The following is a 12,039-nucleotide window of genomic DNA, read 5'->3' as shown; positions in this document are numbered from 1 at the left end:
TCTTTCCTACTGTATTGCTTCCATTTCCATGAACTGCCTTTATTGTTGAAAACGATTAAAACCTCAGCTGTAGCAGGTAGGAAAAAGTGAGTTTCTGCTCACAGTCCCTCCTCAATTTTTAAAACTTGTTAGCACTAAGTTCCTGCAGGCATAGTCAGGAATGTCTGTCCAGTACAGCTCATCCAAATGTTGTCTGTCTAACCCCCTTCTGCCAGCCATCCCTTGTGTGCATGAAAGTTATTAAGGAAAAGTATTTTACTCATTTCATACTGCACACAATGTATGTATTGAAGTTTTTGTTTCTATCTCCAGTATTTACAGTAAAACAGTTATCGGCATTTCAACTTCCTTAAGGTCTTACTTAGATTCAGAATCTAAGTTGTGATCTCATACATATCAGTGGATTGGCATTCTATTTACATGCGTTCTGACTATATGGGAAGTTACTTTATTCAGTTTACTCCCATGGTTTTGCATTTGAGCAAGCATAAAATCAGAATGCATGCTTTAGTATCTGTTGACTATGAGAGTAAAGGCCTTATCGGTTGCGTTGCCAGTATTGTTGCAAACATTATGTAGGCAGGAAGGCATACAAAAATGTTTTCCCTTAGTGCTGCATTTCCGTAATATCAGGGATTGGGTGAGCAAGCAGTTTTCAGTATTTTTTAGTGTATGGAGTTTGTTACTTTTAAGTTCTTGAAAATTGTTCTTTAACTGTTTGTAGTTTTGGTGGAGAAATCCTTATCAGTGAAATGCATACTTCTAGAAACTTTGGGAACAAATGAGCAGACTGGAGGTGCGATAGAAAGATTGGTAGAATTGAGTAACTGATGTGTGAGAGGGGTGGGGAGAATGTTACAGAGTCATTCCTTTTTTAAAGAAAGCCTTTTCCCCCATGTTCTCTTTATGCCTGATTTGAGAATCTGTACTGAATGTGAGTCCAGTCATATCAGTCTTATTCTGTGTGGGTACTGATTTAATTTTTGGTAGTACAAACACGAAGGAAGTGGGGCAACAAACTTAGTCATCACCAGGAAACAAAAACACATATGTTGGCTTTAGTATTTCATCTTGGTGCCTTTCTGATACATCTTTCTGGTAATTTTCGGTCATTACAGTAGCATTAAACTGGTAACCTTTATTGTTGCAAACTGTATTTTGCACATTAAGTGACACAACAGGAGAATGGGGGGTGTGTGAAGATGCAGTTGTAGAAGTGATTAAGCTTAGAAATATTTACCTTGTCCTAAAATATCTCAAAGTTGAGTATTATTTTAACAGAATACAAAATGAAAAAAGAGGAGGAAATCAATAATATTAGAATGCATTATGAGAAGAGCATTAACACTGAAAGAACTCTGAAGACACAGGTATAACTTTTTATGCAATTTAATAACAATAATTACTTTGCATATCACATACATTTTCAGTTTGTTTTTTGTGCAAGTAACTCTTAGTTCCTTTGAGATTAAGCTTATATTAACCATGCTGTATAATATGCACTGTTGATATTTACAGTTGAAAGAGTAAGTTTTGATGCTGTGTACTTTTCAGTATTGCTTCTATCGTGAGTAAGGGCCATTTATGTTGGTGAAGATTTTTTTTGATCGAATCCTATGACTTAGAGGAACTTAGAAGTTTTGTATGAAACATACTTGCATATAAAATTTTCCTTACTGATTTTCCTTTTTCTTAACAGGCTGTCAACAAACTGGCTGAGATAATGAATCGGAAAGATTTTAAAATAGACAGGAAGAAAGCTAACATGCAGGATTTGAGGAAGAAAGAGAAGGAAAACCGAAAGCTCCAATTAGAGCTTAATCAGGAAAAAGAGAAATTCAATCAGATGGTAGTGAAATACCAAAAGGAGCTCAATGAAATGCAAGCGGTAAAATAATATTCATTTTTTTGTCACATTGTGGAATTCGCTCCGGAAGAAAAATGCGTAGCTCCTAGTCTACTTGAAAAAATAACAAGCTCCATTTCAGATGTGCTAGGCTACAGAATTTTAGTGAGGCAGAGAACTTGACAAGTGTGCAGCTGTGCTTGTTCTCATTCATTTCCCCTCCCTAAATTCTTAACTGTGGAAGTCACTGATATATTATGAAGACTAAAAAACTGAATAGCATACTACTTATGTAGCATACTACTTATGCAGTTTATTTCAGTGGTAGGTGGTCTCCTTTTCAAAACAAATGGTAATTTAATAGATTAATCAGGCTGTTTTGTACTTGAATGCATTGCTGGATCTTTGATATTTAACTTTTTTCCAAGGCTGAACGAACACTTCTACTATAATAATCTATGCTAATGCTATCAAAAGTATCTAGAGATATTTAAAAAAACAATGAGTTTTATTTTCAGAATACTTTGCTGCCATATTTTTGGTATCACAGTAACTATGCATGTGTATATAAATACAGCAACTAGCAGAAGAATCTACGTACAGGAATGAGCTCCAGATGCAGCTGGATAGTAAAGAGAGTGACATAGAACAACTACGAAGGAAAATTTTGGACCTCCAGCAAGGAATGGATTCTACCAGCGTTGCTAGTCTCCAGCCAGATGAAACAGATGGAAATCTTTCAGGTAAGAGAAAAGCATATTTGAACTACTTGATTTTGTGCATACACATATTTTTGGAAGGTACTGTTTCAAACAAGTTACTACCTTTTAAAATCTTCCGGCTGTCTCTTTCTATATCACATCTCCTCTTTTTTTTGTTGTTGTTGTTTTTATTTTGTAGCTTAGCTGCTTATATTTGTCTTAATTTCGTCTCATATCACTCCTCCCACTGTATGGTTTGGCATTAGCATAATTTTTATCCACTTTCATGGAAAGAGTATCTTACATCTGCTGCTGTTTGAATATAGTGAATACAATGTGCAGTGTCCAGTGAACAGAATACAGGACCAGCACTTCCACATCATTATGATTGTATTTTATATCTTGAATGCAAAATTGCCTTGATCTTGTCTGTTGTTATGTGACTGTTGTCACAGTCATGTAGCACCTTTGTGACAAGTGACGATAATTGCCAACGTGAAAAATAACTGTAGGAATTTCCATAATGCATTTATCGTTACATGGTACTCTGATTTAGCAGATTAAAATAAGAACAAATAATACAGTGTAGTCAGCCATTTCCATATAGTGTCAGTCCCAGGCACTATATTTTGACACCCGCTGTTACTCTGGTTAGTGATTCTCCCCTCCCCCTCCACAATGTTTGAAAAGTGTAATCAGTTAGTACTTTCATGTGATCCACTTCTGTATCTCTAGATACAGGAAGAAACATTTAGTGGTAATAAGCTGTGCTTAACAATTTCCATGAGTTGGAGCTAGGTTTATTTTTTTGTATAGTTAAGTAATTTTTATAATTCATCATGAAATTCTTAATAAATACTTGTCTTACATGCTTGTCTTACAGATTTACAGTCTGATTTTTATTGTAGAAAAATATATTCAAACATACGAAAATAGAATACTATTTTGGGTATTTTAAGACCTCAGTGGATGAGTAATCAGATAAAAGTAAACAGAATTTTTTTAGGTGTCTCTTTTCCTGTTAATGCACTTCATGCTGCTCAGATTGCCACATTCTAGAGTTTTTCCAGGGGTCTTAGAGTGATTGAAATTGCAGGTATGTTACGAGACTTACTATATTTTTTTTATATAGTTATTCCTTTCTGTGTCTATTTTTGTGTCCTGTCTTCCCCTAGTATATTTTTAGGTTTTCATTTTTAGTTAGTATGTAAATGAATTCTGTTCTAGAATAGATTTTCATTCAGGTAATGATACAGTCTTTTCTTCACAACTTCCATTCTGTCCAAGAAGCCTTTAGAACTCTGAAGTTTGATCTCTAAAACCCTTAGGCAGTTGCCATCTTGTAAAGTAAATGTCTATTTTACGTCTTTTGGAAACATCTTCTGGGCCAAACTTCCATCGAAACTAAGTATTGGGAATTCTTAGAGCTATTAGGTTGGTGAAGGAACTTTTTTTTCTTAGCTGTCACCTGCTAGGAACTCCCTCTGGTGTTTCTGAACTGTCAGTACTTCTCAGAAGTTTTTCTCTTAGATACTAATTCTCAGTGTATTCCATTTAACTGGGGTAAAAAAGAAATCAGAGGGGTTTTACTTATTAAAGTGGTTTTTTCTCCCCTCAAATTACTGTTTGGAATCAAGCCTTATGTTTGATAGTGTCTCCTAAATTAAGAACACTGTAGTTTGTAATTTTTTATTGAAAAATTCTGAAGTCCTGTAAATTGAGAGCTTAATTTTTTCTGCAAGAGAACAGACTAGATTTATTCTACGTAAAAGGTAGTTTTGAACTTCCTCACTTTCCTTCTCAGCCACTTTCAGCATAATGGCTGTTGTGTATTAGACTGAAAACACCCAGTGCCTCCATCTGGGCATAGGCACCTTCCCTGTTTTCTTCTTAAGGACAATAGCATGTTAATATGACCCTGTTGTCTCTTAGATCTTGGAAAGACTGTAGGAGTAAGCTCTTTCTTTTTCTGCCTCATTAAGGTACTTTATTTTCAGTTTTACCTCTGGAGACGTGTGTAGTCAGGCTTCTGGCTGTATGACCTGCCACTTCAGTTTTGGGGCAGAAATTTCGGTATGTGCAAGTCAGCTGTAACTTTTCCGTTGTTAATTAGAACATCACAATTGCTGGAAGTTCTTGTGGTCTTCCCCTTTGTCTTCTGTACTCATGACCCCTCTAACTATTTCTTTTTTACTAGGCTTTCATTTCTCTCCTCTTCTTTTTTGCCCTTTTCTCTACACATGCCTCTGATTTTTACTGCAGTTGTGCTGCTGGTGTTACTGTGTCATACAGGTACGACCTCTAATACATACTATTAGGACTTCTCTAGATTTAGATCATGTCCCTACATGCTGCTTTTGGTTTTGAGTGAGACTCTGAGTTGAGGCTCTGAGTTGATCAGGAGCTGAATAAGAAGCAATTTAGGTAATTTAAAAGAGATTAAGTGACATTAGCATAGTCAGATTTCACATATTTGTCAGAGGCAAGTAGAGGGCAGAGGAGTGCACTAGCATTACGCAGAGAAAAAAACCAGCCAGTCTTCAAAGTAAAATACCTCATGCCACAGAAAGCGGAAATAATCCAGTGCATAGTTATTTTTCTGCAAACCAAGTAATTAGTCTTCAAAACAGAAGGTGACATACTACAGCAGTTCATTTGCTACAATTTAGTTGTATGAAGTTGTTTGTCTTCAACTATGTGCTAAGTTCCCAGCACTTCTGTAGCCTAAACATAGACATTCCTTCAGAGCACCTTGACTAGCATCTTGTTTAAGAGGTGGATCTGATGAGTAGTCAACAGGATTCTCTAGCTGATGCATCTGTCCTTAAGGCAAAGACATTCCTTAAAAATATTTAAGGCAAATAAACGGTAGAATTACTAAATAAGTAATTATAGTATGATTTATTCAGTTTCCTGTCACAGTAAAAACATCACCAGGGAAAAATGAAAGCACAAAATAATGTAAGCGTGTATAAAAGAATGATTCCATGGTCTCAGTTCTGGCAATGGGCAGTCTCTGGTTTAATTGAGAAAAAACTGGGTATGAAATGGTGTGATAGTAACGTTGGTGGAATTCCAGAGAGACCCCTGGCTCTCAGGCATTTTCTGCTGTCCTCCTGCATGGGAGAGAGGTTCAGGCTATCAGGTAGTGTCTTGTCTAATCAGGGAGCTTAGGTTACCAGCCACCAGAGAGGATATAAGAGTAGAAGTAATAATTTACGGGAAGAGCATCTTGTAAAATTTTGGGGTCAGAAGGCTTTGCACTCTTTGAATAAACTCAAGGTAATACTAAAATTAATTCCTAATACTCAGAAAAATGTAAGGAAATAATTTCTGTATTTGAAGGTAGATACAGAGAAATCACATGGTAACACACCTTACAACTGCATCTTACTTGGAGGTGGTTTCTGTCTGCTGTTGAACTAAATACTCCCTCAAATTCTGGTAGCTCCCAGGGCAACTTACACTGCTCCCAAGGTAGGGATTGGCTTGTTTGGACAATCCAGGCTATTCTCAGGCTTCTGCTTCACCAGATGGGAAAGATCATGACTTGGAGGAAGGTTTTCCTTGTATTCAGTTCTAGGCTGTTTGTAACTAGTTTGTAACTCTCACTCCTGATTATTGATTCAGATAGCAGCTTGTGGCTCGGTGTCTCCAATGTTAATAGAGTCCTTGCTGAAACAGCTGAAATATTTGCTTTTTAATGATGCCTTTGGAATGCCTCTTCCTCCTGGCTGGACTTAGGAAGTCTTAATACTTACATGATTGTAAACAGAATTCTCCTGTGTCAAGACAAACATAATCAGGAACTTAAGGGGTTTTTTCCTAATTGTTATAGGGCACTTAACCTGTTGTGAATTAAATCTTTTCATCTGATTGGCAAGATAATTTAAGCAATTGAGCTGTCCTACAGGTTTAACTGCAGCACATAATATTTTACAGTGTATGTTATAAATCATGTTTTACACAAAAATAGAGTGGAATAATAAACGTGGACCATTTAAAGCACCATTTTTTTTAATATGGGACACAGATACGACTTTCTGAAATACCTGCAAGTAACCGTCACCTGAATAAACCTCAAAGTAAGATCCAGCCAGCAATCTTTGGTGAGATCCACAGGAAATTATAGTAAGACAGTCTGGGGAAGGAAAGAATCAAATGGGACGGGTGGACTGGAAAGAATTAGCAAGGTAGTGTTTCCAGGTTTTTGGTTACTGTGGAAGAGTCTGAGGAGTAGGAATTCTTGAACATTGGAAGGAGATGCTCTACTGCTCATGAAGGCGCCTGTATTACTTAGCTCCAAAACAACAAAAAGTGTCATAAATCAGTACAGTCATGGTTGTCTTGTGTGTTTTTATTGAAGACTTACTATTAGAATTCATGTTTATCATACTGAATCACAATGAATCCTGGCAATATGAATACTAACCATGAAGATGTTTAGAATTCAAATACACATTTTAATATATATTCAGAGATAATTGTAAGATCTGTAGCCTTCATGGAATTCTTTCTTCATGTTCTATTCAGGTCCAGCTAGCCATCAGGTATTTTTGAGGCCTATCTTGGATTTTCTGGATTGGAAATACGAAGTATCAATTCTGGGATTCTTTCCAAAATACAGGGAAGTTGTCAGGCAATAGTTTTGAGCCTATTTTTAAAGACAGGAATGGAAGATTCTTTTTCATAGTCTAGATAGCCCATATTTTCTTAATTACTTAATCAGAACACTCATAAATATTATTCTGCTGGATCAAATATTTGTGAAATGGCCAGATGAGCATTTGCAGTTGTGCTAGCTAACTCTGTCAAGGGAAATTAAAATGCACTATAAATATTACTTGAGACAAACCTTTGTGGCAAGGTTGGAATGAAAGGGCTCATCAACCCTTTCAAGAGTACATTCAGTTCCAGACAAATGTTACGTTTGTTGAAAAGGAGTACATTCAGAAACTCTTATTTTCAACTGCAAGATGTTATTCACAGCTCAGAAATCATCTCTCATGCAAGTAGAATTTGCTCACTAAAATAGATTTGTAGTAGACAGAAAAGAATGTCAACTGATTCATTTGTAATAGGTCATCCACTTTCTACTTTCTTTGAAGTTTCTTTCAGAACGTGCTGAAATAGAAGTGAACTTAGAAAAACTCGTACTCACGCTGCCCCTATAAGCAGCATAGTACCTGGTGCATCTTTTAAAATTTATCATTATTGGATCTTTCCAGATTTTCATATGCCACAATTTCCACAGATGCGTATTTATTTCTTTCAAATCACAGTCATCCATACTATAGTCCTTTTGAATCACAGTTGTCCATACGATGTTCTTCATTAGCAGTTAATCACTTTATCTTGCATTGGAGGACTTGATTTTTAGGATATTCCTAAAATTTCTAAAAATGGAGGAATCTTCTCTTGATGTAAAAATTAATTAAAGTATTCAAAATAGGGTAAGCATTATCTGTGATGCCTGAAGACATGAAGGAAATAGGTTTCCTTTTCCAAAGTTACTGAATATCAAGAATTGGGGAGGGGGTTGGGGGTGGGGGGGCAACCCCCACCCCCCGCAATTCTTATGCAGATATGAGAGGCAGGGAAATACAGATTTCCTTCATTGTTCTAGGAAGGTTTCTTACTGGAATGAGTTCTGCTAACATGCCTTTCATCCAATTAGAATTTCAATAGTACAGTGGTCCCCGAGAATTTTGAAGTTATTCTGTGTGGAGAAATGTTAGGAAATGATTTTATATTTTTAAGCGTAGTCCACTTCTAAATATTGTATCCTGTAAGGCTAATGCAGGAAGGTTTTTTTTAATACCTAATTTTAATGCCTTGTAGAAGGCTAGGCTGTCAGTCTCATTGTAATTTTACATAACAAAGTGTATGGACAATATCTTTTATATATTTGTATGTATTTTCAAAGCTTGCTGGGCTACACCTCACAGAGAGTTATTCCTGAAGGATAAAAGGGACCAGTAGCTCCTTCTTACATAAATGTTTGTGGAGAATGTTTCAGCAAGTTTTAACTTAATATTTTTGAAATTTTCAGTGCTGCCAGTTAAGTTTATTGTAAAGAATGCATACATTAGCTATTGGCTATATTTCCATACTCTTACACTTTTTTTACAAATCACATTTTTACGACCATTTAAAAAAAAATACAAATTTTTTTCTCAATTGTGAAATAAATTTATAATTATGGAGTGAAATTTTGATTACTTCATTCTTACATTTACAAAATTGTGAGACTTGTTACTGTGACATTTCAGATTAATCACGGTATCTTCTCACTGCTACTGCCTGGCTTCATAATTTAAAAAATGTCTATCAAAAACCAGTATCAGTTAGCTAGAGGGGTTTTTTAAATCTATGATTCACATTAGGCAGAATGCTAATTTTCTTGTGATGCTTCTTTGTATCATTGTTAAATTATTTCAGTAGTTTTGTGGTAGGAAAATACGTTATTACACTACTCTTTGGAAAATTGTCCACTGAAAATCTGAATAAAATGCTTGTCTCTTATTCTTTATATCCAGTTGATTCTTCCTGCATTCCTTATTTATTTATCTCCTATGCTTATCTTCTGTGAGTAATGGGACACCTGTGTAGCTTTGCTTGCTCTTGTGCGCTCTCCTTTTTTTGTTTCCCTTGGAAAATGTGGATCTGGTTTGGTTTACTCTGAGTATTTTCCTATAGCCCCTCTGAATGTTAAATTATGTTTATATTGAAAATCTCTTAATCATTCTCTGTTTAAGCTGTAACACATTTTCAAAGCAAAGTCTTTCCTGCCTGGCTCTTTGCAAACTATTTACATACAGTGTTAGATGTTGGCGTCAAGGAAAACAGCTTCACTTTATTTTGCAGTAACTGTATCATCAAGTGTTAGCTTGTGATGAAGCATGAAGTAAATGCTTATATCTTCATTTTATTTAGCTGTGCTTTTTATTCTGCTTTGCTGAATAGGTAATTGCCTATTACTGCATGTAGTACATCTTCCTTTCTAGTAATGGTTTGCTTTTGTGCTATTCTGCTTTATTATTATAAATACGTAATATTATTTAATATGCATTTTTTTAAACCAGAATCAAGACTTGAAGGTTGGCTTTCAATACCAAACAAAGGAAATATAAAGCGGCATGGCTGGAAGAGACAGGTACACATGGATTTTTTTCTTTCCTCAACTCCCTTGGGAAGTTTTTTAGGCATACAGTGAATTGGTTTTCACATATAGGAGACAAACAAAATAATTAGGGTGATTTAGTGTGTATACATTACTGAAGAGAAAAAATTTAATAAGAAAATTTAAGTGCAGTATGAAATTTGTTGTAATAACATTGTGTAAATTTACAACAAGTGGGTGAGGAAATGCTTTACAGTGGGCATCTTGGAACCATTAAAAATCCCATTTCTCCTTTGAGTAAGCTTCTTTATAATCCTGTTACTGAAAAATCAGCTTTTCGTGCATCTTGACAGCAGAGAATAGGGAATACCACACATGTTCTGAAGGCTATGGAAGAGTGCATCACACTATAACTTGCCACACATGATTTCCAAGGACGTTTCTGTCTCCCTTACATTTAAAGTGGTCAGTCTCTCTTGAAAAGAACTGGATTACTCTCAGAAACTGGACGTCTATGCTGGAATTCCCACTATAAACAAAGCAGTGTTGTTTTGCCTCTGCAGAGGTTATGATCTGGTTCTTTGAAACTTCTGATGTTCAAATTGGAATGCCTAGAAGCTTAGAACCAGTTTCTGATTATGTTTTCTGCCTTTCCAGTTCCCCTCTTTGAACATCCTTTAGTATAACAAATTGCAAAAGTGTACATGGTCACTAGAATTTTGTAAATTTTGCAAGCAATTTGTATGAAATCGTTTCTCTGCATCTTGCTTACTTGTATTCAAGGACCAGTATTGGAAATTATTCAGTTTATTCATGACACTTGCAACATAACTTTGCTGAAAGATCCTTCTCGGATGCTCCTGTGTATGTTCACGTTCTACAAGTGTTAGAAGTGGTTCCTACAAAATTTAAAGGAGAAGGATTTAATTCCTGTCAAAGAAGCACTGAAGTGTTTGTATTGGGCCGTTAGCTGCTGAACTCCTTCTTTGAAGTACTTCGTTTTTCAGTTGGCTAAAATGACCTTCTTTATACAATCGAAGTGTTTTGAGTTCCACACCTGCCTATTTTTACATCAATATCAGACCTTCTTGGTGATGTGTCTGTAAGTTAAAACAACTACCTATTCTAGCTTGCAGAGAGCGAGTGTTAAGTTCTGCCCTGTTTCAGCTAGTGGCTGCTTAGAGTATTCTCCCAAACCCTCAGATGAGAGGCAATGCAAACAAGTGCTATATTGAAAATGCTTGCTTACCACAGTTTGGAACCTGGGGTTTGCTACAGATACCTCACAGTTGTTTTCTGGTCTCTTTGCATTTCACTTTTCCTGCAGTTCTGCTAATAGGGAGACAATCTACAGGGCAAGGTCAAGAACATTCTTGGTGCCATGTTTGAGTCAAACACTGGTAGTGTTTGAATGTTATTCAGGTGTCTCGCAAAACACACCTATTTGTAAATCTATTTCACAGCTTGTTCTGTTTGATAGCTAAGGCTGCTTAACTCCTGTTGTTCCAGAATTGATTCTCCAGGTTGCTGTCAGACTTTTGGCAGTTTCCATGAACGGAAGTGACTGTGCCCAGGCACAAGTCATGTAGTTTTATTCTGCTCTGGATTATCTAAAATACTGCATCATTTTCCTATCAGAATACCTGCAGCAGCCTTTTCTGGTTGTCTTCTAGAAATGGAGATTATTCTATTCTTGCATCCTCTGATGATTAAAATTTTAAACTTCTGATAAGTGCAGCTTCTGCAGTGAAAGGCTGTTATCTGAGCTTCTTTAGGCATGCCCAGGACAGGCATACTTAGTTCCCTCAAGATATTTTAGGCAGATACTCCATTCATACTTTCCTAGTTTGAATAATAGTTCTTGCACTTTGAAGGAATTTGAGCTACAGATGGATGCCTCTGTCATAAAATGAGTCATGCTGATAAGATTCCTTAAACTAGCTGAGGTTCAAACCAGTGAGACGCAGTAGTGAGGGGCTATGTTGACTTACATGTGTATTCTGTTGGCTGAACTGTACTGCATCTGAAACAAGCTGGCTGGTAGTCAGCCTCCTCGGGTGCTTCTGTTCCAAATTCTCCTGTGCTTTCAGTTTTGGGTTTGGTGGGAGGTATGCAACCTCAAATATAGGCATGCCCAGATTAAGTTATATTAAAGGGAAAGCAAAACTGCATTAGCAGTGCAATTGGATTGATGCCTGAGGAGGCAGTCCTGAAGGGCAAAGGGGTCCAGGAAGGCTGGACGTTCTTCAAGAAGGAAGTCTTAAAGGCACAGGAGTGGGCTGTCCCCATGTGCCGTAAGAAGAACAGGCGGCGAAGACGACCGGCCTGGCTGAACGGGATGCTCTGGCTGGGACTCAGGAAAGAAAGGA

At 36.6% G+C, this 12,039-nt stretch overlaps 1 protein-coding gene across 1 annotated transcript in view; it reads left to right on the top strand.

Annotated features, from left to right (window-relative positions):
• The window catches only part of LOC104077986 (rho-associated protein kinase 1-like), a gene marked incomplete at both ends in the record, with an annotated part of 19,448 nt that extends 9,745 nt beyond the window's left edge, over nucleotides 1-9,703 (top strand). Inside the window, 4 exons of the mRNA XM_009579420.1 lie at nucleotides 1,282-1,370; nucleotides 1,700-1,888; nucleotides 2,424-2,589; nucleotides 9,633-9,703. Coding sequence (XP_009577715.1) covers nucleotides 1,282-1,370; nucleotides 1,700-1,888; nucleotides 2,424-2,589; nucleotides 9,633-9,703 — 515 coding nt within the window. The remainder of the gene's footprint in view (nucleotides 1-1,281; nucleotides 1,371-1,699; nucleotides 1,889-2,423; nucleotides 2,590-9,632) is intronic.
• Nucleotides 9,704-12,039: the final 2,336 nt, after the last annotated feature.

The sequence above is a fragment of the Fulmarus glacialis genome, unplaced genomic scaffold (assembly GCF_000690835.1).
Source record: "Fulmarus glacialis isolate BGI_N327 unplaced genomic scaffold, ASM69083v1 scaffold32866, whole genome shotgun sequence".
In the NCBI taxonomy this organism is placed as follows: domain Eukaryota; kingdom Metazoa; phylum Chordata; class Aves; order Procellariiformes; family Procellariidae; genus Fulmarus; species Fulmarus glacialis.
This window is presented reverse-complemented; position numbering and strand designations above follow the sequence as displayed.